Source organism: Pelophylax lessonae (assembly GCF_965119305.1).
Source record: "Pelophylax lessonae genome assembly, chromosome: 7".
NCBI classification, from domain to species: domain Eukaryota; kingdom Metazoa; phylum Chordata; class Amphibia; order Anura; family Ranidae; genus Pelophylax; species Pelophylax lessonae.
The window spans coordinates 213,634,452-213,661,274 of NC_138774.1; the positions used below are offsets into that span (position 1 = coordinate 213,634,452).

At 43.4% G+C, this 26,823-nt stretch overlaps 1 protein-coding gene across 2 annotated transcripts in view; it reads left to right on the forward strand.

The window, feature by feature from the left end:
• FBXW5 (F-box and WD repeat domain containing 5) overlaps positions 1-24,447 on the forward strand; it is a 37,734-nt gene extending 13,287 nt beyond the window's left edge. For both annotated transcript variants that reach the window (XM_082264028.1, XM_082264029.1), the window contains exons 7-9: positions 12,723-12,870; positions 20,980-21,192; positions 24,199-24,447. In XM_082264028.1, the coding sequence (XP_082120154.1) occupies positions 12,723-12,870; positions 20,980-21,192; positions 24,199-24,430 (593 nt within the window). In that variant the 3' untranslated portion in view covers positions 24,431-24,447. The remainder of the gene's footprint in view (positions 1-12,722; positions 12,871-20,979; positions 21,193-24,198) is intronic.
• The last annotated feature ends 2,376 nt before the right edge of the window (positions 24,448-26,823 follow it).

The window sequence follows — 26,823 nt, forward strand, 5'->3', positions numbered from 1 at the left end:
ACCCCTCACATTTGCATAAATATTTTATAATAACTTTTCATGTGACAAAACTGAAGAAATTACACTTTGCTACAATGTAAAGTAATGAGTGTACAGCTTGTATAACAGTGTAAATTTGCTGTCCCCGCAAAATAACTCAACACAGCCATTCATGTCTAAACTGCTGGCAACAAAAGTGAGTACACCCCTAAGTGAAAATGTCCAAATTGGGCCCATTTAGCCATTTTCCCTCCCCGGTGTCATGTGACTCTTTAGTGTTACAAGGTCTCAGGTGTAAAAGGGGAGAAGAGGGGTTAAATTTGGTGTTATCACTCTCACTCCCTCATACTGGTCACTGGAAGTTCAACATGGCCCCTCATGGCAAAGAACTCTGAGGATCTGAAAAAAAGAATTGTTGCTCTACATAAAGATGGCCTAGGCTATAAGAAGATTGCCAAGACCCTGAAACTGAGCTGCAGCAGTTTAACAGGACAGGTTGCACTCAGAACAGGCCTCGCCATGGTCAACCAAAGAAGTTGAGTGCACGTGTTCAGCGTCATATCCAGAGGTTGTCTTTGGGAAATAGACGTATGAGTGCTGCCAGCATTGCTGCAGAGGTTGAAGGGGTGGGAGATCAGCATGTCAGTGCTCAGACCATACGCCGCACACTGCATCAAATTGGTATGCATGGCTGTTGTCCCAGAAGGAAGCCTCTTCTAAAGATGATGTACAAAAAAGCCCGCAAACAGTTTGCTGAAGACAAGCAGACTAAGGACATGGATTACTGGAACCATGTCCTGTGGTCTGATGAGACCAAGATAAACTTATTTGGTTCAGATGGTGTCAAGCGTGTGTGGCGGCAACCAGGTGAGGAGTACAAAGACAAGTGTGTCTTGCCTACAGTCAAGCATGGTGGTGGGAGTGTCATGGTCTGGGGCTGCATGAGTGCTGCCGGCACTGGGGAGCTACAGTTCATTGAGGGAACCATGAATGCCAACATGTACTGTGACATACTGAAGCAGAGCATGATCCCCTCCTTTTGGAGACTGAGCTGCAGGGCAGTATTCCAACATGAGAATGACCCCAAACACACCTCCAAGACGACCACTGCCTTGCTAAAGACGCTGAGGGTAAAGGTGATGGACTGGCCAAGCATGTCTCCAGACCTAAACCCTATTGAGCATCTGTGGGGCATCCTCAAACAGAAGGTGGAGGAGCGCAAGGTCTCTAACATCCACCAGCTCTGTGATGTTATCAAGGAGGAGTGGAAGAGGACTCCAGTGGCAACCTGTGAAGCTCTGGTGAACTCCATGTCCAAGAGGGTTAAGGCAGTGCTGGAAAATAATGGTGGCCACACAAAATATTGACACTTTGGGCCCAATTTGGACATTTTCACTTAGGGGTGTACTCACTTTTGTTGCCAGCGGTTTAGACATTAATGGCTGTGTGTTGTTATTTTGAGAGGACAGCAAATTTACACTGTTATACAAGCTGTACACTCACTACTTTACATTGTAGCAAAGTGTCATTTCTTCAGTGTTGTCACATGAAAAGATATAATAAAATATATTTACAAAAATGTGAGGGGTGTACTCACTTTTGTGAGATACTGTAATTGTTAAATATTGTTACTTTGTATTTAAGTTCTTTTAATCGTACAGTAGGCAGATCACAGGGGTGACATTTGCATATAATGTCAGTTAAAACAACCCTATCAATAAGCCTGGGTTCACACTATTGCGAGCACAGACATTGCATGTGAGTCGCACCGCATTGCTGTGCAGATCACATGTGATGCCTGTGCAACGCAATCCAGCCATACATTTCATATGGCTGAACTCGCATTGTATTTGCATGAAAATGCTGCAGGAACCTTTTTATTTCTCTTTGCACTGGAATAGGATCGCATGGGTGTTCACCCATGTACCCGCAGCGATTCTTACAGGGCAGTGTGAACTGCCTGCAGGGGAGATGCTATGTGGGAACCCGCTAAAACCGCATTGGTTCCCGCATCCCAGTAGTGTGAACCCAGGCCTAAAGAAAAATAAAAGGTGTAAAATTTTTAAAACAAAGTACACTATATTTTCATACGTATCAGGACGCCTGCCTTCACACACACATGAACTTTAATGGTATCCCAGTCTTATTCTGTAGGGTTCAATATTGAGTTGGCCCACCCTTTTCAGCTATAACAGCTTCAACTCTTCTGGGAAGGCTGTCCACAAGGTTTAGGAGTGTGTCTATGGGAATGTTTGACCATTCTTCCAGAAGCCCATTTGTGAAGTTAGGTACTGATGTGGACGAGAAGTCATGGCTCGCAGTCTCTGCTCTAATTTATCCCAACGGTGTTCTATCAGGTTGAGGTCAGGACTCTGTGCAGGTCAGTCAAGTTCCTCCACCCCAAACTCACTCATCCATGTCTTTATGGACCTTGCTTTGTGCACTGGTCCAAATCATTTGGTGGAGGGGGGGGGATTATGGTGTGGGGTTGTTTTTCAGAGGTTGGGCTTGGCCCCTTCGTTCCAATGAAGGGAACTCTTAAGGCATCAGCATACCAAGACATTTTGGAGAATTTCATGCTCCCAACTTTGTGGGAACAGTTTTGGGAGGGCCCTTCCTGTTCCAACATGACTGTGCACCAGTGCACAAAGCAAGGTCCATAAAGACATGGATGAGTGAGTTTGGGGTGGGGGAACTTGAATGGCCTGCACAGAGTCCTGACCTCAACCTGATAGAACACTGTTGGAATGAATTAGAGCAGAGACTGTGAGCCAGACCTTCTCTCCAACATCAGTGCCTGACCTCACAAATGCTCTTCTGGAAGAATGGTCAAACATTGCCATAGACACTCCTAAACCTTGTGGACAGCCTTCCCAGAAGAGTTGAAGCTGTTATAGCTGCAAAGGGTGGGCCAACTCAATATTGAACCCTACAGACTAAGATTATGTGCGTGTAAAGGCAGGTGTCCCAATACTTTTGACAATATAGTATATGTTCCTCTTTAAACCCTTACTATCCTTTAGCTAAAAGAGAAGTATGAGTTTTTTTTCTTTTATTTTTGCAGAATCCTACTTACCTAGGTGGATGCTGCATCTGTCCCGCACTGCCTCTAAGACTGAGAGCTGAGCGAACAAACACCGCCGATCGTTCAGTTCTCAGAGCTCCCTGAGTAGTGACTGTCAGTCACCGCTGTCTGCTCTAAACCCCCCCCCCCCCCTCACTCACTATAACGCTGGGCTGTGGAGGGGGTGGGAGCAGCTGCTCACTGAGAGGCTGAGCTGGGTGCGAGTCGAGGCATGTGGGCGGATCCCGACTTCATTGTCGCAATCTTGCCCAAGCCTGGATCGTCTCTGTGACTTCGGCCCACTGTCTGCTGAAAACGGGTCACAGGGGTGCAGTACGAACTGTGATCCACAGGAGAAGTACAGCCAAACAAGCTTTGGCTGTACTTCTTTTACCCTAATCATCAATAAAAATGTCCCTAAACAAATTGAAATATATATTTATTATCCTAAATGATGACATTTCATATTATCTTAAATAATGACACATTTATTACGAATCAGCAGTCCCATAGCCGAAATGTTAAAACTGCTGTGGTCTGTAAGGGGTATAAAGGTGCGGGTGGTGAATTTATGCTCATTATCACACCCCTCCTTCAGCCAATCACCGTACAGGTCATAGCAAGCAGCACAAGCACCTGTTGGGAATGCTAACATATTACATGCCCCCTATGACGTGTGCCTTAAGGAGGACATACACGGTTCTAATCGCAGCCGGTTTAGCAGGAACTGACCAAGATTTGAACCATGTATGGGCAGGCTGAATGTACCAAGTTAGTTGATCGATCAACCTGGGTGCAACCAGTCTGCCAGGTTTTACTTGCAATTATCGCTTGTGGCTGGTAAAGCCGCTAGAAATAATTAAGGTCTTCTTGGCAGGAGGGATTCCTGCAACAACACTGTCTGCATTCACTCTAGAGACAGATTTGCTTTATTTCTCACACTTTTTCAACTAATTTCTCATTGCAATCACATGCACATGTGTCACTCCTTCACATCCGACGATGTATAAATTCTGTCATTCTGCTCTTACTCCCTACCCCTATGAATAAGTCCTGGTGGGTGGGCCGAAATATGTCAGGGGGGCATGGCCAGAGGAGCAGCATTGACTGAGGCTTTCACATGTATTACATCCATGCTAGGATCAGCTATGGCGAACAGTGGTTTTACGCTAAAATATTCAGATGATTCGGGTGACAAAGCTTTAGAGGGCATGTTTCCTTGGTGCCTCCCATATAATCCCACACCACTTAGTGAGTCCTTGATTTTGTACTAGTGTCTGAAGGTGATGAACCCTTTCTCTTTCATGGTGAAAATCACCCTTAGCTTAACTATTTCAATATTTTTTTCTTTTATCTTTACATTTTTCAATCAAACTCCGTTTTCTATGGCCAACAAAGACGCTGTGTATCTAGATTGGCACAACGTTGGTAAATCCCTTGGAGCCATGCCTATAATGTTGCTTTGGGCCACTGGATCCTGTGTGAGTCTTGGCACTTGATGCAATGCGTTGTTAGCTGCAGGGTGTTGTACAAGTCCAGGGCAGTGGTCCATCGCTCTGGAACCCAGAGCCTGAAGAGCCCTTTGGGGGTATGCCCACCGCGATGGGCAAAGGCTGGACTTTATAAACAGTCCAGTGTCGTAGGCTGGTAAGATTTGATCCCCCTGTATCTTACAGTTACTATAATAACGGGGCTATGTTTGGAATGTATTCATGTCAGTGTAAACTTTTCAAAATGGGCGTTAAAGCTCAACCATTCAGAGCTTAGTCTCATGTGGATGACCAGGTGTTGCATCACACCGCTAGTCGCACACTTTGGACTTTTCCTCCTGGAACACTTATAAGGTACTTGGTTGCTTCCTCCCATCCTTTTGCCACAAGCATTTGTTACAGGATGTCTACACCTGGGTTGCTGCATACTCCTTACGGACAGGCTTACCCTATACTCTGCATTTTATTCTGTGAGTACTCCACAGGGAAATACCCTCACTTTTAGCAATGGTGGAGACCAGGCAAATGGGAGTCCACTAGCACATCACTCAACCTCAGAGTGACCGTGTGTCCCTTGTACCATAACAAGAGCCAGCTCTAACACCAGCCTTACCATCAGATTCCAGCTTTCAGGCACCCACCAAGTGGCCTATTAAATCTAAAGCAGACTTTTCTGCTTCTGTGTTGTATACAGTGCATCCAGGAAGTATTCACAGTGCTTAACTTTTTCCACATTTTGTTGTTACTGTCTTATTCCAAAATTGATTAAATTCATTATTTTCCTCAAAATTCTACAAACAATACCCCATAATGACCACGTGAAAGAAGTTTGTTTTTTTGCAAATTTATTTAAAAGAGAAAATCCCACGTATATAAGTATTTTCAGCCTTTCCTCAATACTTTGGTGAAGCACCTTTGGCACCAATTGCAGCCTTAAGTCTGTTTGAGTATAATGCTACAAGCTTGGCACACCTATTTTTGGGCAGTTTCTCCCATTCTTCTTTGCAGGACTTCTCCAGCTCCATCATTGGATGGGGAGTGTCGATGCACAGCCATTTTTCAGGTCTCCCCAGAGAAGTCTAGGCTCTGGCTGGGCCATTCAAGGACATTCACAGAGTTGTCCCGTAGCCACTCCTTTGTTATGTTGACTGTGTGCTTAGGATCGTTGAACTGTTGGAAGATGAAGCTTCGCCCCAGTATGAGGTCCACAGTGCTCTGAAGCAGGTTTTCATCAAGGATGTCTCTGTACATTGCTGCATTCATCTTTTTCTCGATCCTGACTAGTCTCCCAGTTCCTGCCGCTGAAAATCATCCCCACAGCATGATGCTTCGCTGTGGGGATGTATTGGCCAGGTGATGAGTGGTGCCTGGTTTCCTCCAGACATGATGCTTGCCTTTCATGCCAAAGTGTTCAATTTTTGTTTCATCAGACCAGAGAATTTTGTTTCTCATGGTCTGAGAGTCCTTATGGTGCCTTTTGGCAAACTCCAGGAGGGCTGTCATGTGCCTTTTACTGAGGAGTGGCTTCCGTCTTGCCACTCTACCATACAGGCCTGATTGGTGGAGTGCTGAAGAGATGGTTACTCTTCTGGAAGGTTCTCCTCTCTCCACAGAGAAACTCTGGAGCTCTGTCTGAGTGACCATCAGGTCCTTTGGTCACCTCCCTGACTAAGGCCCTTCTCCCCCGATTGCTCCGTTTGGCCAGGCAGCTCACTCAAGGAAGAGTCCTAGTGGTTCCAAACTTCTTCCATTTACCAATGATGTGCTCATTGGGACCTTCAGTGCTGCCGAAAATTGATACAATCCTGTCTCTGTGGTCTGCAGACAATTCCTTACACTTCATGGCTTGGTTTGTGCTCTGACATGCACTCTTAACTGTGAGACTTTATATAGACAGGTGTGCTTTTCCAAATCATGTCCAATTAGCTGAATTTACTATAGGTGTACTCCAATCAAGTTGTAGAAACATCTTAAGGATGATCAGTGGAAACAGGATGCTCCTGAGCTGAATTTTGAGTGTCATGGTAAAGGCTGTGACTAAGTATATACATGTGATTTTTTTTTTTTTTAATAAATTTGCAAAAATTTCAAACAAACTTCTTTCACATTGTCGTTCTGGGGTATTGTTTGTAGAATTTTGAGGAAAAAATTTATTTTAATCCATTTTGGAATGTAACATAACAAAATGTGAAAAAAGTGAAGCGCTGTGAATACTTTCCGGATTCACTATATTTCTGTGAACAAATTATGGACATAGTACAGCCATCTTTTTCCAGGGCTCTAAAATCAAAAATATCATGCCCCTTTCTCCTACTGCATTTCTCAACCTGAGTCAAATTCCAATATGTCGGTCCTAGAGGACACAGACGAATAATGGTGCTCTAAAACACGTCATGAGACAAATTTACAGAATGGCTTTAATGTCCATTCCCATGTGCAGAATCTTATGGCTGAAAGCATAGACAGCTGAAGCTGCCTTCAAAAGTTCCTCCCGTGTATGCCTTTCCAAGGAGGGCCTCTGTTATGTTGAGGCACTTGACCAATTTATCAAAGAGGTCACAAGTGGGTTTTTTACGTCCACAGCAGAAAATCCTTCTTAGCATCTATCTGCCCTAACCAGGCTTTAACTTCAAAACCTAACCTAAACCTTTCAGCACAAGCCTTGGCCCACAAAAGGCCACCAAGCCTTTCACAAAGCCCTCTTCACAATGAAGGGTGACTCTCACTCCTAAGAGTAGGGGGACATCTTTACCATTTGGCTCTCTCTCTGGGACCAAGATCTGTGGTTCAGTTGGTGGTTTCAAAGGGGTACAAAATAGAGTTAAAACGCTATACCCCCCCTCACTGATTGCTTAGAATAAACCAAAAACTGCCCAAGGCCAGTTAGATGTTCAAAATGCTTTGAACCATCTTTTGTCCAGGGAGTTGTGCAAGTACAGCTACAAAAGATAGGTTCAAAGAATTTGTCTCAAACCCGTTTATTGTACCAAAGCCCACTGGGGGGTATTCTTCCTATTCTGGACTTAAAATCCCTCAACAGGTTCCTTCAAATTCCCAAATTTCACATGGAGTCTGCAAGGTCAGTATATCTCTCTGAGACGAGGGGAATACATGGCATCTGTGGATATCCAAGATGCCTATATGCTTGTTCCCATTTACCCACCTCACTTTTTCTATGCTTTGCAGTGGCAGACCATCCCATCCAGCTTGTCGCTTTGCCCTTCGGTCTAACCTCTGCTCCCAGAGTGTTTCACAAAGGTCCACCACTGCTTGCCCTTGTCAGAACTCGGACACCCAAGTCACAGGCCATGTAGGCCAGCGTTTTTCAACCAGGGTGACTCTGGGCTCTTCAGGGGTGTCTTGATAGAATACCTAAAAAATGTCCAAAAACTGTCATCAAACTTGCCTTTTATGGTACACAAAGCCTTAGGTTTTCATTGTGCAGCCTCACAACCTTGGGCAATGTGCAGGCTGGCTGCTGGCATCCTAGCAACCAATGATGAGGGTGTCCTTGTTTGCTGCTTCCCTGGCCCACTTGATCAGCACTGGGCTCATGATAGCTCAATGAGAGAGAGATATTGAGGGAGTATGGAAAGAATAGAATACTAGTGGCAAAGGTATATTGCTTTGTAAGAATATATCCCCTCTACTGTTGAGTGTAATACATTTGTAGGCGCCCCTTATGTAAAACTATTTATTTAGTTTTTTTTTACCTTTTATTGGGTGGCTTGAGATTGTCAATCGTTTTAAAGGGTGCCTTGACTGAACAAAGGTTGAGAAACAATGATCTAGACAACCGTCTTCTGAAATACTCCTCTCAATTCAGATGCTCCAGGCCTCCTGCTGGGTGGTCAATTTCAACAAATCTGCCCTCCAACCTTCCCTTTACCTGGAATACTTGGGTTAGGTCCTGGACACATCCCAAGCAATAGCCTTTCTCCCAGAAAAGAAAATTCTCTAACACATGCTCGAGAATTGAGATCTACATAGACATCACATAATAAGATTCTCCATGAGAGCTTCCTTCGAGGCAGTGCCATTTGCCCATTGCAGATAAAACAGAGGCTAAGGTAGAAGCCTCCCTGACTGATATGGAAAGAAGGATTTAGTTCCGCTTTAAAACCAAAAGCAAACCTTTATTATATTGCAGCTTACCAATTCATAGCTGTGTTGGCTTTCTTTCTTTGATTTTCCTGTGATCCAGCTAGTAAGTCTGTTTTTCAACAGAAAAGCTCTTTGGCAGTTACAAGGATGAGACAGACCATTTAACACTGGCAGGGTGCTTAAAATAATCCGTGTTTATTCAGGTAAAACCTTTATCCCAAAAGGTAAAAAAAAAAAATGTTTGCTGTGACTGATTATAAATTGTGAGCTGAGTTCAGCATCAATTTGTTACTGTATTTAAACCTGCTAGTATTTCTAGCAATGCCCTCCCCCCCAGACTGACAATCTTGGACAAGCGGTTGTCCAAATTTACAGTGGGTACGGAAAGTATTCAGACCCCCTTAAATTTTTCACTCTTTGTTATATTGCAGCCATTTGCTAAAATCATTTAAGTTCATTCTTCTTCCTCATGAATGTACACATAGCACCCCATACTGACAGAAAAACACAGAATTGTTGACATTGTTGCAAATTAATTAAAAAAGAAAAACTGAAATATCACATGGTCCTAAGTATTCAGACCCTTTGCTCAGTATTTAGTAGAAGCCCCCTTTTGATCTAATACAGCCAGGAGTCTTTTTGGGAAAGATGCAACAAGTCTTTCACACCTGGATTTGGGGATCCTCTGCCATTCCTCCTTGCAGATCCTCTCCAGTTCTGTCAGGTTGGATGGTAAACGTTGGTGGACAGCCATTTTTAGGTCTCTACAGAGATGCTCAATTGGGTTTAAGTCAGGGCTCTGGCTGGGCCATTCAAGAACAGTCACGGAGTTGTTGTGAAGCCACTCCTTCGTTATTTTAGCTGTGTGCTTAGGGTCATTGTCTTGTTGGAAGGTAAACCTTCAGCCCAGTCTGAGGTCCAGAGCACTCTGGAGAAGGTTTTTGTCCAGGATATCCCTGTACTTGGCCGCATTCATCTTTCCCTCGATTGCAACCAGTCGTCCTGTCCCTGCTGCTGAAAAACACCCCCACAGCATGATGCTGCCACCACCATGCTTCACTGTTGGGACTGTATTGGACAGGTGATGAGCAGTGCCTGGTTTTCTCCACACATACCGCTTAGAATTAAGGCCAAAAAGTTCTACTTTGGTCTCATCAGACCAGAGAATCTTATTTCTCACCATCTTGGAGTCCTTCAGGTGTTTTTTAGCAAACTCCATGCGGGCTTTCATGTGTCTTACACTGAGGAGAGGCTTCCGTCGGGCCACTCTGCCATAAAGCCCCGACTGGTGGAGGGCTGCAGTGATGGTTGACTTTCTACAACTTTCTCCCATCTCCTGACTGCATCTCTGGAGCTCAGCCACAGTGATCTTTGGGTTCTTCTTTACCTCTCTCACCAAGGCTCTTCTCCCCCGATAGCTCAGTTTGGCCGGACGGCCAGCTCTAGGAAGGGTTCTGGTCGTCCCAAACGTCTTCCATTTGAGGATTATGGAGGCCACTGTGCTCTTAGGAACCTTAAGTGCAGCAGAAATCTTTTTGTAACCTTGGCCAGATCTGTGCCTTGCCACAATTCTGTCTCTGAGCTCTTCAGGCAGTTCCTTTGACCTCATGATTCTCATTTGCTCTGACATGCATTGTGATCTGGAAGGTCTTATATAGACAGGTGTGTGGCTTTCCTAATCAAGTCCAATCAGTATAATCAAACACAGCTGGACTCAAATGAAGGTGTAGAACCATCTCAAGGATGATCAGAAGAAATGGAAAGCACCTGAGTTACATATATGAGTGTCACAGCAAAGGGTCTGAATACTTAGGACCATGTGATATTTCAGTTTTTCTTTTTTAATAAATCTGCAACAAGGTCAACAATTCTGTGTTTTTCTGTCAGTATGGGGTGCTATGTGTACATTCATGAGGAAGAAGAATGAACTTAAATGATTTTAGCAAATGGCTGCAATATAACAAAGAGTGAAAAATTTAAGGGGGTCTGAATACTTTCCGTACCCACTGTACCTTGCCGTGCTCATTCATCCAGAGTGGACTAATACAATAGAGGAGGGGTGTTACTAGCCAGATTACCATGGTAAAAAAACAGAGGGGGAAAAAGGCTTCAAAAAATGAATGCAGCCACTACATCGAATGATTGGTAAGCTGGAATTAAAGTGATTATAAAGTTTATTTTTATTTATTTTTTTCTATTAACCACTTCCGGACCGCCCGCCGCAGTTTTACGTCGGTACTTTGACGTTAAATACTGGTGTCATGGCAGCCGATAGCTGCCATAAGCACGGTATTTCCTTACACGGCTGGTGGTCCTCTTTCACTTGAAAGTGGTCCCAGCTGTGGACTCGCTGCGGAATCACTTTTATGGGCGACGGGAGAGGTGCCCACCCCCCTCCCGCTGCTTCTCGCTTGTTTTCCCCGCTTACCGGAGTTGTCAATAGCGGGTAAAACAATGCGATCCGTTGCAGTCCCAGGCAGGAAGACGAGTGAGAGCAAGATGGCCCCCACTCGACTCTATGGCCTTGGAGGACCGAAGCAACATCAGAAGTCACTTCCGCCCAACAGCCTTAAAGGCCTCTTTTTTTTTTTTCTTGCTAAAAAAAAGCAACTTTTTTTTTATTTATTTTTTTTTTTTGCTTTTAGAAATAGATGTGCGATCTGAGGTCTTTTTGACCCCAGATCTCAAAGAGGACGTGCCCTGCTTATTTCTATTACAAGGGATAATTACATTCCTTGTAGTAGTAATAAAAGTGATCAAAATGTATTTTATTTATTTTTTTAAAGGGACAGTGTAAAGAATAAGAAAAAAAAAAATTTTTAAAGCACCCTTTCCCTCCGCAAGTCACGCCCACATATGTAAACGGTGTTCAAACCACATGTGAGGTATCGCCACGATCGTTAGAGTGAGAGCAATACTTCTAGCACTAGATCTCCTCTGTAACTCTAAACAGATAATCTGAAGAAATTTTTAAAACGTCGCCTATGGAGATTTTTAAGTATCAATGTTTGTCGCCATTCCACAAGCGTGCGCAATTTTGAGGCATGACATGTTGGGTATCTATTTACTCAGCGTAACATTCGCTTTCACATTATAGAAAAAAATTGGGCTAACTTTACTGTTTACTTATTTTTTTAATTAAAAAAAGTGTATTTTTTCCAAAAATATTGCGTTTGTTAGAGTGCTGCGCAAATACGGTGTGACAAAGTATTGCAATGATCTCCATTTTATTCTCTAGGGTTTCTGCTAAAAAAATGTGTGTGTGTGTGTGTGTATATATATATATATATATATATATATATATATATATATATATATATATAATATACTGTTTGGGGGTTCTAAGTAATTTTCTAGCAAAATACTGATTTTAACTTGTAAAAAACAAGTGTCAGAAATAGGCCTGGTCCTTACAAGGTTAAAATAACAAACATGTTCTACTTTCCTCCTTTGTGCAGTTGGTTTTGCACAGAGTGGCCCAGATCCTCCTCTTCTCCTGGCCCCTCCCTCCTGTCGAGGGCCCCCACAGCAAACTTTGGGGGCACCTGAGCCTGTATCCATTCAGACACTTTAACTGTCATTGGGCTCCACCCCCTCTCTACTGATTGGCTAACTGAGTTTTATTGACCGCAGCGGGGGCCAATGGAGCCGCTGCTGTGTCTCAGCCAATCAGGAGAGAGAGTCCCAGACGGCTGAGGCACTTGTGGACATCGCTGGATAGAGATGGGCTCAGGTAAGTATTAGGGGGGCTGCTGCGCACAGAAGGCTTTTTATCTTAATGCATAGACTGGACTAAGATAACCATCTGACTTTACAACCCCTTTAACTACATTTTGGGTTTAATACCACTTTAAGAGGTATCTGTGCTGTAAACCAGTGTTTCAGGATGTAAATCTGGGCTAGGAGTATAAAGGGCTGATCTACTCCCAATCCTTAAATAAGAAATACAGCCCTTGTTTTTGGAATTTAAAATAGAATCGCAAAATGTAAATTCCCAAGTATGGGTAAAGTGCAGATCCGATTGAAGTCGTTGTGTTCTGAATTAAACCTACAGAGAATCTAATATTGTATTTGTTTTTCTGTAGGCTTTATGCAGCTCCTTTCTCATCAGATGACCACAGAAGGACCTGTGCTGGGTGAGATTCGTGGCCCTAATGAATTCTTTGACCCTCTTAACCATGTAATCAACATTCATGGACACATCATTGGCATGGCTCTGTCTCCTGACCACAGGTACTTTCTCAACACACCTTTTATATTTTCCTCCTGAGCCAAAATGGTTCGAAGAAATGGTAATGTTTTACACACAGCTGATGTCCCTTCTAGTGATCCAGGAGAAGAGTTAGAAGAGTATATTCAAATAGAAACATAAAGTGATGGCAGGAAAAGACCAAAGGGTGCATCAAGCCTGTCCCTTTCATTTATTTTTATATCTATATTTATTTTATCTATTGTTTATCTCAGGTTGGTTTTGAACTTCCCTCCTGTTAGTTTGAGGTTATGTGTTATAGTGATGACTTGGAGCTTACTGAGGGCTGTCCCCATCCCTGTGTAAAAGCACTGGGCTACCAATTACCAGTGCTATCATGTGAAAAGGAGAGCAAGTCCCGTGCTCCTCTATACCCGGAAGTACTGCCTATTTTTCTTCACTCCCAGCAGCTGAATGAAGCAAGCAGGAGGGAAACTATATTCTTTTAGCCTACAATTGCAGCTTAACAAAGTAAGCTAAACAGCAGAGTTGCAAAAGTAAAATATCGAATTTTCTGGTCCACTTACATAACATACTTCCAAGTAACAAAACATATTAGTTTTAGTGTTACTGATCTGTTTTCTGAAAAAAAAAAATAATTTTCATTTACCTGTATTCCATATTTTGGAGTATAGTACAGCACACAGGCCTAAAAATAATAGACCATAGGTTAAAGGCTCGTACATTTATATAATTGGACACTGGCAAAGCTTTGGAGGACATGTCCCCCTCGGGTGTCCCCCCTATAACCTTACCCACCCTGTGAGAACTCAGTTTTGTAGCAAGCAATGCAAAAGTAACACAAGAATAGAAGGCTGGGTGGCCTGTGTCCCGTACTCTACTATGGAATTTGCAGACAAGTCAAATTTATTTTGAGCTGAATCGTACAGTGCAAGACATAGGCTTGATATTCATTGACCCTGGAACATCCTAAAGCAATGAACTATGCCGACAGGCCCTACAATAACAAAGGTCAACAGACCAAAATCAGAGAGCGCTGCAAGAACCTTGTGACCAAAAGCTGCATGTGCAGAAGACTGGATGTACGCCTGGTAGAATTTTGAAAAAGTATGAACAGAAAACCAGCTGGCGGCCTTGGCTGGGCAACAGAAGCTTGATAATATAAAACAAGAGTCGTGCTAAATGTGCAGAACTGTGAACTCGTATAGAGAACTAAAGTCCATAAACCATGCGTAACACCAAAGGCTAAGACAGAGGGATAAGACCATCAATACAGTTCCAAAGAGATAACAAGTAGATGAAATGAAGTTCATATAACAGAAGCTTGATGTTAGAATGGCCAGAAATCTCCCATTGTGGAGTAGCCATGTATTAATGCAGGAGGTGCTTTGTCCTTTAAAGTGTAAGCTCTTGAGATGAGTTGTCTTATCCACCCAGCGATGGTGGCTTTTAAAGCAGGGTGTCCCTTGCAAGGTCCTGAGGATATGACCGATAGGGAGTCTGTCTTCCTAACATAAGCTGTAGCTTTGAGGTGGACTCTGATGGCTGTGACCACGTCTAGGCAGTAAAGAACAATCTCCTTTTAGGTGCTTTGGAGCAGGGCACAAAGAGGGAAGGATAGTGTCTTCATTGAGGTGGGAGATTGACAAGAAAGGAGGGACTTTTGCCCAAAAACTGTCATCTTTGTGAAGAATGGTTTCTCACAAGAGAGAGTTGCTAACTCAGAGATATGTCTGGCATGATTGCCATCAAAAAGGGGAGTTCCCTGATAGGTTAAAAAGGGTGGGTTGTGCAGGGCAGAGATAACCAGATTGAGGTCCTGAGGTGCACCTTTCTTGACCAGAACTTGGCCTTAGCCTGAAAGGCTAAGTCCAGAGTAAACTGTGGGATTACCTGTGTTCACACCAGAAGGATTTCCAGGTACAGCAATCGATTATTCTGGAAGTGGCTTTCCTGTGTTATAAGTAAGGTGGGGATGATGACTCAGAGACCCCTCTATCCCTCAGGACCTGGGCTTCAACAGCTATGCCATTTAAAGCCAGTTACTGAAACGCAGGAGGGAACAGTGGGCCTTGAATCAGCAGGTAAGACCCGTTTGGAAAAAGCCTTGGGTTTTTTCCTGGAGGACAGAATAGGTGTACCAGGTTCTTCTGGGCCAGTTTGGTGCACTAAAAATTATTGGTTTCTTCAAATGCTATATATTTTGGAGTAGTTGAGGCAGAAGTTGCACTTGAGGAATCAGAGCATCCAATGCCAGCACTAGAGGATCTTTGGTCTGGCCACAAATATAGGTAGCTTGTTGTTGAACCTAGATGCTAGGATATCCACTTCTGGAATCCCCCATTTCTGACATATCGGGTTGGGGATGTCCGGTTTAAAGGTATATTCCCCTTGGTCCAGGTGGTGATGGGTGAAGTAATCTGCCCTCCAATTCCTGAAATGTGGGGCAGCAGTGATTACTGGACTGTGATTCTCCAACCATGAAATAAGGATTGCATCCTTGAAGGCTGCATGACTCCTGGTAACATCTTGGTGATTGATTTGAGCCACAGCCATGATATTGTCTGATTGGGTTTCCCTGATGAAGGGGGTGGTCTAGTGGAGCAGAGGAATTTTTCTCACTCTGATCTCCAAGGGCGTGGCCGAACTGCGGATGTGAGCAGACGTGTGCACCGCTAGCTCTGCCGAGACTCCTGCTACTTATCCTGATACCAGCCTGATCTGACACCTTACCTACCTCCGAAGGACCCGGTGACATCCTTGACCGTTCGTGGAGCTCCGGTGAGTCGCCCTGATCCCCTCCGCTATGCACAAGCGCCCGAAGGAGGGAAAGATGTCACGGCCGGACAGGCCCAAGATGGCGCTCCCGCGCAGCGCGCTTCCCATAAGGATACATACCTGGAGGCAGCTCAGAAGCTCTTTGCTAAACCAGCTTCTCGGGACCGTCCGTCCCTCCTCTGGCGCCTCACCGAACATATCACCGGACTCTCATTCTGATGCGGATGGCTCGGTGCCCCTGGGTGACATCTCTGGGCAGCTCAATGACTGGGAACCGGCCTGTACAGACAAGGCCTGGCTGCAATCCTCCCCCTCGCCTGACGCTGAGCCCACTCTTAGAGATGTTATGGCGGCTGTGAACACTTGCAATACTTCTATTACAGCCCTTACTGTTGAGTTGAAAGGGGTAAAAGCAGAAATTTCTTTTATACGCCATGACATGCAGAAGTTAAGGGAGAGGACATCAGCAGTGGAGGGTAGGGTTAGCTCCCTGGAGGACGACATGGTCCCCCTGCAGAGGGAAGTCAAACATACTGCACTATTATCTGCACAGCAGGCTGCTAGACTTGATGACCTGGAGAACAGGATGAGAAGGAATAATGTTAGAGCGATTGCAATCCCTGAAAGAGCAGAGGGAAAGAATCCTGTTGCCTTTATTGAACACTGGCTCACCTCCACCTTTGGGCAAGACGCCTTTACCCCATGTTTTCTGTTGAGCGGACTCACAGAGTTCCCATGCGTCCGCTTCCTCCTGTTGCCCCCCCTCTCACATTCATCTTTAAACTTCTCAATTACAAGGATAGAGATACCATCCTCTCCAAGGCTAGTGGTATGCAAGGGAAACTGGTCATTGATAATGCTAAAATCTCTCTGTTCCCGGACTACTCTGCGGAGGTGCAGAAGCAGAGGGCTAAGTTTGGGGATGTGAAAAGAAGGCTCAGGGATCTCAACCTCCAATATGCCAATATGCTATGCTGTATCCCTCCAAGCTTAGAGTTGCTCGAGATGAAGTTCTGTTTTTTGACAAACCCGCTGCAGCAGCCCAATGGCTAGATGCTAATGGTAGGACGTTAAGAGCTGCCCCTTCTCCTAGGCACGGGGCCCCGTGAGCATTTCTCTTTGGTCCTTTATGTCTAACGTTCTTCCCCCCCTTATGTCTGAGGGGGGCTATTGCCGATTGGACTGGTCGTTTACATCATACTCCTGGGCAGGCGGATGCCACCCTATAACAACTACTGTTATGCGTTTGGAACTGTTAGCTGTTCATGAGGAGATTACTTTACCAACTGTAATCCCTTTTTGGATTCCCCCTTCTGGTCCTGGTTGGACACATCCACGTATCTTTCCCCCTTCCCTTCACGTGGCAGACGTGCCCCCCTTGTGTCCCTGTTGCCCTTATCCCCGAGTTTGTGTTCACTGGATTGTTTTCCTCCCTACATGTGAATCACTCTGATCTCCAAGATGTTGATGGGGTGCATAACCATGTTCTCTGAACTTTGAGGGATTGGAACACTGTCCCCCGCCTAAGAAGCTAGCAACTGTTGTTAAAAGGCTTCCTATAGTATGGTAGAAACAACTTTCCAATTGTCAAGGGATGGAAATTCATCAAGTTAGGCAGTTCCTTGCTGGGATGCACAGGCGCATAGGCAGTGAGAGTGGGAGCATGTTTGTTCCATACCAACAAGGTGTTGTGTTGGAGATGGTGAAGAGACTTGGGCAAATGGAACAGCCTTAAAGGAGGCCACCATGAGCCTCAGAACTCTAATAGAAAATCTCACAGAGAGGTGTCTCTTTGATCTGAAGGAGCGAGCATGAGTTCTGAGAAAGAGAGCAGTTTTTCTGGAAAAATAAACCTTTGCTTGGGCTATATCTAGAATTAGGCCCAAGTATTCCAGACATTGGAAACGTCAGAGAGCAGATATTTGGAAGGCAGTTACTCAACCAAAAACCTGAAGTATCTGAATCTATGGACATTTGCAGATAGCTGGTAGGGAGAGGAGTCCTTCAGAAGGTCATCTAGGTACCCTTTGCTGTAGAAGACAAACACTTCCAATTTGTCGTACTACCATTTGGCCTATCTACAGCAAAGTGCTGATGAGATGGGTAAATGGAAATGTGCAGATATCTAAAGATGCCAAATATTTTGCTTTGTCTCAGAAAGGCAGTAACTAACCTTGCAGATTCTTTGCAAAACGTTATAACTTTGATCCTGTTCCCCAAGAGGTGTGGAAACAACCACTTACAGAGACAAGAGCTGGTTTAGGATCTTCTGTAAATCTGACTCTCCCTTAGCAGATTTCCCTTGGTGTGAAAAGAAAGCAGTGAAGGTAGAGATTTGAATTCTACTTTGTACCCATTTGAAACCCCTGATTGAACCCACAAGTAAGGGGTGTCTGTGACCCAAAAAAAGGGTAAGCTGTACCAGACATCTAGGGCACCTCTTCATTGGGAAGAGGGCTTGGAGTGGGTTTTGCGTTCCAAGTCTTGCGCTGAAAGGAAGGGCCGATCTTTGGCTTAGAAGTTGGTTCAAATTAACAGTGTTGATGTGCTCTCTGTTGTGAGGAGGTAGAAGCTCTTAAGGAAGGAGATTTTGGAACATTCTGCTGTGGAAGAAGAACCTTTCCTTCTGTGACATATTTTTTATATATTTGACAAGTGCCTTACTTACCAAATAGATGTCCTCCTTTTAAAGGGCATGTGTGTCATCTTTTACAAGCAGCTTCAGCTTGAGTCACAAGATTGTGTGTATGTGAACAGAAATCAGAGCCTTTCTGGAGAGGTGTGTCATGACTTGTTCTAGGACGAGCAAGGCAGAGGATAATTACACAAAGTACGGTCTTGCAATAGTATCATGTGGTTGTTCATTGCCCTTGTCCAATTAGCTGCAGTTTGGCAGACCAAAAATTGCAGCATTAGTTTAGATTATGGAGCTGGGCCTGTGAGAGTAAAGAGAGCCTTTAAAAGCATTTAAAACTTTTCTATCAGCAGAACGTAGGAATGAAGGAACATCTTCATTCCGTACATTCTGCTACTGACACAGCCCACTTTTATATGAATTCTCTTTACACTGAAAAGAGCTTGGCAATGACAATCTTTCCAGTACAAAACAAGTTGTTCTGCAGTGACGTTCTTTTTGTTCCTGAATGGGGAATGTGTTTAGACTTGGCAGGTTTTTTTAGTATCCAAAGGGGTATGATGAGACGGAGAAGAATTGAGTGTGACAAAGCTGAGGTTTTTACGCACAGTAGAAGTCAGCCTATTAACACTGGAAAGGATATTGCGTGAATGTGTAACATCAGTTGTATAGGAGCCTGTCTGTCAGATATCTTCTTCAGCCTCCTAACACTATCTCTGCTTCGTTCTACAGTAGGTCTACCTCTTCTACATCCGGATATTACTTGGGTAGAGACAGTGGAGCTGGGGAAGGAGCCTGGTGTTTTGAGCCCTGGACAGTGATGGCTGTGTTATAGCAATTTTGTCCGTGAAGTTGTGCCATAGTTGCAGAAAAGCCTAGTACACACTATCTGTTTTTTTTTTTTCCAGTCAACCCAGCAGAACATTATGGCCAGCGCACTGATCAGGAGCCGGTTGGCTTCTGGTTTTCCAACATGCCCATAAGGCTTCTGTTGGACAGGCTGCCACACACACTGGCCGAATGTTACCCGGCATTCAGCCCATGTGTACTATGCTTTAGTTAATGTCCGAGATAGAGCTGGAATCGGAGCCAAGACCAGTGTTAGGGCCCATTCACACTAGGAACTGCATGTGAATTGCACACTTTTGAAAACACACTGTAACCTGATCACATGGTACTTTTGTATCATGCGATCCAGAGCAGATAAACTGCACTGCATTTACAACCTGCATTTGGGGGCGTGGTTAACTTTGCACTGACACCATCTGCAGATCGCAAGGGCAGTGCAATTCAAATGCAGTGCTGGTCCTGCACCAGTGATCCAGTGTGAACAGGCTCTAAACAGTGACAATGCTTCCCTTGCATCAGAACAGGACCCTATTTTAAGTGTTTTGCAGGCATTCAGCAGAGCAAATGTTTGCCTGATTTTTTGCCCTGGCTCTCTTGCATGCATTTCTGCTATTGTTATCAGTCAGGGGACTTCCCCTGTAGGGTACTCATGGAGTAAGCTGAAAGTGGAGATAAAGTTTGCAACTTGTGATGTAACATCTGGTCATCCACCGAAGAAGACTCGGCTCTGAGTGGTTTTAGTGCCAAATTTGAAACTTGTTCACTTTTATACAGTGTACATTTTCCAAGCGCATACCTGGTTTCCTGATGGTTTTAATGTAGAATGATTATTATATACAGCTATGTCTCAAGCTTGCTGCAGAGCTACAGCAATGGTACAATAAACAGGATGACCCCTGTCTTACCCATGTTGCTGGTCCTCAGATAGGGTCAAAGCTTTGCTTCTCTTGGTGGGTAAAGCTCTGAATTGGTCTTCAAGGTCTGGGTCCCATAGGGATGGGCCATAGCCCCAGACCTGTTTATCACACTGTAGCAAACTAAACGGGTTGCACCAGGTGCAAAGGTGAGAGTCCCCAAAGCAGGACCCTGTGCCCAAAGCAACATCGCAAGCTGTCCTCACAGTGATGGGTCTGGGTGGGTCCCATGACTTTACCAAGGTTGCATTGATCTAAATTCCCTGATTCTAATATTGTATTAGAAGACAGTGAGGAGTTGATTGGAGAATCACTTAGCCTAACTAGCTTATTTTACTTTGGATTCTTCACTCCATCACCTTAGGATGCTAGCAAAAAGCTGACAGAATGGGGTAGATTATAGGGAGCTTGTCCTCCAAAGCTTTGCCAGTGTCCAGTCACCTGAAGGTACCAGCCCATAACTTGGGGGTCTATGAATATGAAGCCCAGTGTATGTATTCCTGAACAAATGGACTTGTCTTAGATTTGTTCCTTTTTTGGTCTGTTTAGTATATACCATTGGGAATAATTTTCTATATTTGGCTAATAACAAAAAAAAAACAGTTGAACTTGTTATAAATTCAGAGCTGTTTTGTGGCCCCGCATACTTCCTGTGTGTTATCTCAGATCCATCCCTCCTAGTTTTTATTGGGGCTACAGGAAAATTGGCTCTGATGTTGTAGAGATCTGTGGCTGGGTGGGAGCTGTTAAATAGTGTAGGACAGTCAATACTCAGTTCACAAAACAAACTCTGGCAGCTCCCACTAGAGTCGAGTTCCCTTCAGCAGATATTTTCTGTCCTTACAGGGTCTTTAAGGACGGCTTATTTTTTTTCCCTTGACATATGCTTTAAGTGAAAATTTCTTATGTGGAATGTGTGAAGACGACTGCTGACTCCTGTCACCCCTTCTCGATAGGTATCTCTATGTCAATAGCCGACCCTGGCCTCGTGACTGCGTGATCTCCAATCCCATGGATCCTCCGCCCATCGCCGAGGAAATAGAATTACGAGTCTTTGACCTGCGGACCTTGAGGGAGGTGAAGGAGCCCCTTCGAGCTCATCGTGCCTACACCCCAAATAACGAGTGCTTCTTCATCTTTCTTGATGTTAGCAAGGACTTTGTGGCCAGGTGAGATTAGAGGAATAACTATAGAGCCTTCCTAATATTTTTTGTATAAAAAGTGCCTGTGCTGCCTGATCAGATACAGCTGCCACTTCTTTTCTACTGCTGCTTTGAAATAAAACATTTGGCTTATATAAAAAATGTTGTACCTTTTTAATAGCTGGGACAATCTGTAGAATATTTTGCAGTTCAGACTCTGTGTACTCTTTAGTATCCAGTGTATGCCTCTGATGCTGGAAGCAAGGTATTCTTTGCAGAGTTGTGTTTTTCCAGACCAGATTCTTTGTGTTCTCTCTATTCAATTGTAAGAAAGCTGTAAACTTACCTGAATTCATGGGAATATACTTTTAATAAGTTGCATTGTGGGAAATTAAAATCACATTCATGTTCTTTAAAGCGGTAGTATCCCACTTTTTGACACTTAACTACAGGTAAACCTATAATAAGGCTTATCTGTAGGTACAATTAATATCTCCTAAACCTGCACGGTTTAGGAGATATTTTCACTGCATGCAGCTGCTCACGCGAGCGGCGCATGCGCGCTCTGAAGGTCCGGTGGACCTTCGGCGTTCCTTGCCAAACAATGACTCCTGTGCGTGCGCGCGGGAGTGACGTCATCGCGGCTCCGACCAATCACAGCGCCGGAGCCACCAAACCCGGAAGAGACGCAGAGGGATCATGTCAGCTCCCACAGCGGTGTCCGGGGGTCCTTGTCGGGGCTTCGTTCTAAGGTGAGTATTTCATAATGAGCTAGTATGCATTGCATACTAGCTCATTATGCCTTTGTCTTGCAGGTTTTTTTTTTTTTTTTTATGTATACAACCGCTTTAAAGGTTAGTTGTAATTAATATATAGCAGCTATTGCTGAACTCTATTAAAGCCTATCTTGGGGGTGGGGAATCCTCACATGCAATGGGGCTGCCCCATTAAATGCTCATTTATGGCTTGGGTACCCAAAAAAAAAAAAAAAGCTGTTTTACTGAGAGCTATCCCCCATTTTTTGGGCTTGTGGACTGTATTTGATGACATCAGAGGTCATGCAACTGCTGAAGCATAAGGTGAGAGACTGCTCTGGGCATTGGTTTTGAATCTTGGGGGAGGGTACAATTCGGTAATGAAAAGTGCTCTTTCTAGTACCCAAAATCGAATTGTGCATTTACCTATTGCAGAACCCTGGAGTTTGACTTGAAATGACTTTAGTTACATGTAAACTTCATTTTTAATGTGTTTGGTGCTCCATCGCCACAAAATGTAAAAGGTGTGTATCCCGTTACTTGCAGGCTGCTGCTCTTTGTAAAAATATTCATAGGCACCAGATAATGAGCGGCTGTCTTCTGGCCCTGTGAGAGTTTACAGCAGCCACAGTAATGAGTTGTACAAATGCGCCCGCCCCTTCAGAGAGCTTGTATTATGCCTCATAATATATCATGTTCTGTCTTTTTAACTGCTGCTCCTCTATTGACTGAACACAATGCATTGTGGGAGAATTTTAATAATACAAGCTCTCTGAATTGTGCAGAGAGCGGGCCGGTGGTGCGACTTTTCTCAGTAGCAGCGGCTATTAAATCAATGCCAGAAGAGAGCTGCTCAGGGTAGTATTTGGCAACGCGGAAGGGGATATTTTTTCCAGAAGCAGCAGACTGGGGATACAATATCATTATAGATAATTCATGTGTTTGATGCAGCAGCATACTGTAAAAAACATGTGTACAAATTATTAAACAGCGCTGGCAACCAACATGTGATATATAAATAAATGATCGAATTGATATAAACAATACTGGATAAAAATATCATAAAAAGTCTCTCATATAAATTAGATATAATATATTAAAGTGCTCAGGTGCAAATCTTTATTCTACAGTGCAGATAATAAATAAAGGTGCTCAGATGCAAATCCTTCCAGATATACAGGTGCTCTCATGAGTGACCCTCCAGGTCCCCTTCTCACCACACTGTAGATATATCAGCGTTTGACATAGACTGATGGGACTTGTGATGTCCGAGCTTCAATGTTTCATCCAAACTATTAGGGAAAAGCCTCTGATGGGATTGCTCCAGTGGGATGTAGATCATATATCCCGATATATGTGAATGAAAAGAGGGGCCAGTAGTGTAATACGTTCAAATAATATAATTTTATAGTCCCCCAAATCTTTAGATATACTCACAAGAAAGAAAGTTGAAATTTGCATTGAAAAAACACGCCGGAAAAAAAAGACGTATTTCCGGCGTGGAGCCACGCAACGTCACTTCCGGTCGGGCTTCCTGGATTCTGTGGAACGCACGCCAATTGCGGCGTTCCTGTTTGTTTTTTCAATGCGAATTTCAACTTTCTTTCTTGTGAGTATATATAAAGATTTGGGGGACTATAAAATTATATTATTTGAATGTATTACACTACTGGCCCCTCTTTTCATTCACATATATCGGGATATATGATCTACATCCCACTGGAGCAATCCCATCAGAGGCTTTTCCCTAATAGTTTGGATGAAACATTGAAGCTCGGACATCACAAGTCCCATCAGTCTATGTCAAACGCTGATATATCTATCTACAGTGTGGTGAGTAGGGGACCTGGAGGGTCACTCATGAGAGCACCTGTATATCTGGAAGGATTTGCATCTGAGCACCTTTATTTATTATCTGCACTGTAGAATAAAGATTTGCACCTGAGCACTTTAATATATTATATCTAATTTATATGAGAGACTTTTTATGATATTTTTATCCAGTATTGTTTATATCAATTCGATCATTTATTTATATATCACATGTTGGTTGCCAGTGCTGTTTAATAATTTGTACACTTTTTTCCAATAATTGTCTTGGATGCACAGCAGCTGCACATTAATTAATTTATTCACACACATATGATTTTAATTATTACTATCTACAAAATCGTTTTATTCATATGTAGGTGTTTAGCGCTGTTTTAAGTTCGTTTTTCTCTCATACTGTAAAAAAGGCTACTACTAATTAAGCTTTTTTTTTTTTGTCTTGGTCCAGTGGAGCAGAGGATCGCTGCGGCTACATCTGGGACCGTCATTACAATGTCTGCCTAGCCAAGCTGCCTCATGAGGACGTAGTGAACTCTGTGGCTTTCTGTCCGGTGGATCAGGAATTGCTGCTCAGCGTCAGCGATGACTTTACAATTAAAGTGTGGCGTTCACCCCAATCCCAGCGCAGCTCCGTGGATCTGCTGGCGTCTAGCTCTTGGCTGCCGTCCCACATGAGCTGAGAAGCTATCCACATCTTTTTTTTTTTTTTATAATCTGGCTATGCCTGCATCCAGCCACCAAATTCTGGTCTCTGCGTTGTGTTATGGATTACGATGGGCAGAAGAACATGACATAAAATTGCAGTTAGAATGTTATCTGGAGGTATGTGTCCATTATGAGTCCTCTGGATCTTTTGGTGTCCTTTTTACTAAGAATGTTTGGAAAAAGACAGCACCATCCAGAAGTAAGTCAGTCACCAAGACATTAAAGGCGCTCAGGAGGATTTTCCTTTATTGATAAACTCTTCAGATGACCACAGAAGGGCCTGTGAAACTTGTCAGTTTAATATTAGCGTATATTTATTTTCATTATATTTTGTGGCATCCTAAATTCTTGTTGTGCATTCTTTTAAATTCCAGCATCTTAACTATAAGAGCTTGTATGTTTAAGAATAGAAAATGTTTTCTCCTGGATTCCTTTTTATGTAATCTGTTTTTCTAGTTGTGGAAGGTTGGAATCTGACTGTTTTTGTTGCAGAGTCTCTTAATGGAGACACTTAGCTTTACTTTTTGTACTGGTGACACAAGAAGAGAGTTTAAACCAGCCTAAACTCATAGAAAATCCCAGCTTTGATGGTTAGTCACAGAACAGGTGTCCCCAGTAGGAGATCTCCCAAAATGCTTTGGTTGTCACTGGTTCAGGAATAGAAGGATTTCCTATTGGTTTCCCCAAGGAGAGCAATAAAAACCAATGAGGTCTTAAACTTAAAAAATTTTGATTGCAAGTATTTCATTTAGTCAATTTTGCCTCCAGAAACGGGTGCAGGCTCTCTATTTATTGACACCCATTTCTCTAGGCTGTTTTACAGAATGCATTTTATGATTTTTGCCAAGGGAAGTGATCGGAAAATGTGATATTTCTGAGGAGACTTCAAATGTATAAAAGTGTTAATTTAAGAAACCATGCCAGAACACTTTTGCCCATTCTGGATGCAAACACTATACTTTTTGCACACCTAGTGTAAAAGCAAGACATTTTGCATACATCTCCAACAGCACATACTTGCTTTGCTCCACCACAACTGTTTATATCAGGAAACACTAAGTACTTCTGGGTATGGAAGAAGCAGCAACCACTCTACAGTCCTGTGTAAGCTCCAACTCCACTTACACAGGACTTACCCATCGCTCCTAATTTATTTTTAATCCCATGCAATGAAACAAAGGTTAGTGAGAGGGGCTTGTCATTGCAAGGCAAAAAACAGGTTTTAAGTTACAATAACAGTGATGTTATGAAGTTTGTTTGAAATTGTCTGAAAAAGCCCTCCCCCCGTGTGGGTGCCAGCAATACTGTTTCAAGTTCCATAATCCTTGCCCTATATTTTCTAACGTCGGCTGTTCTATTTTTTTCCCTTCTTGAGATCTGTACAAATAAATACTGCCTGCACGTGATTATGAAGTCTAATTTTTTGTTTGCAGATTTATGGAGTGCTGAGCAGACACATTGCCCGACAGGGGGGGTCAGGTGCTACCAATATGTGACTGTCCTATGTATGGGCAGTCTAAACTGCTGGGAATTGCTTGTCTATATGTCAGCCTCTCTCAACACAGAGGAACCCTTGAAATAATTTTCAGGTCTCAGGGAACCCCTGCTAAAAATTATTATTTACAACTCATCAGTGGGATGAATGCTCCTTACACTTGTGGACATTGGGAAGAATTACCTTCTTCCAGATAGCCAAAAGGATGAATGGTGTCAGGGCAACTTATGTGAGGGGCAGAAATTGCGCAAGGAGCCCTAGCAACCTCTGTACTATGTGAAGTGTTTGGGTGCGTGTGTCCTACGAGGGAATTCATTTTGGAGATTACTTTCCAAATTGTTCACTAGGTCTTATGAGATTGGGTAATATTAATCAGCTGTATGCCATCTCCTATCAAATACCAAACAGAGGCAGGTAATTACAAATTCTTTAAATATTTCCAGTGACAAGCCCATGTGTAGATGAATCGAAAACCAAATTACAATAATGAGATGAGCGAACAGATCATGATAAATTTTATTCAACTCCAAACATTGTTAAAACAGTTATTTTTCATGCAACAAAGTTTGTAAAAAAGTGTTTAATTTCATGTATTGTATAAGCCATGTAATACTTTTAAATCAGTTTTAAATATCATCATAAATAGTTTTGTTACGGTGATGAAGGTGATACAGACAAGTATAAATATAGGGGCAGTTTGCCTCTGTTTCAATGGATAATGACAAAAAAACCCCCAATAAATAAACTCAAAAATGCTTCTGCAACGCTGTGTTTCACAACATGCACATTTTTAGGACTTGTGGGTACATTGCACAACCCCTTCATTGTAAGTGGGCTGCCTAATCTGACACACCTCAACATGCCAAATTTGGT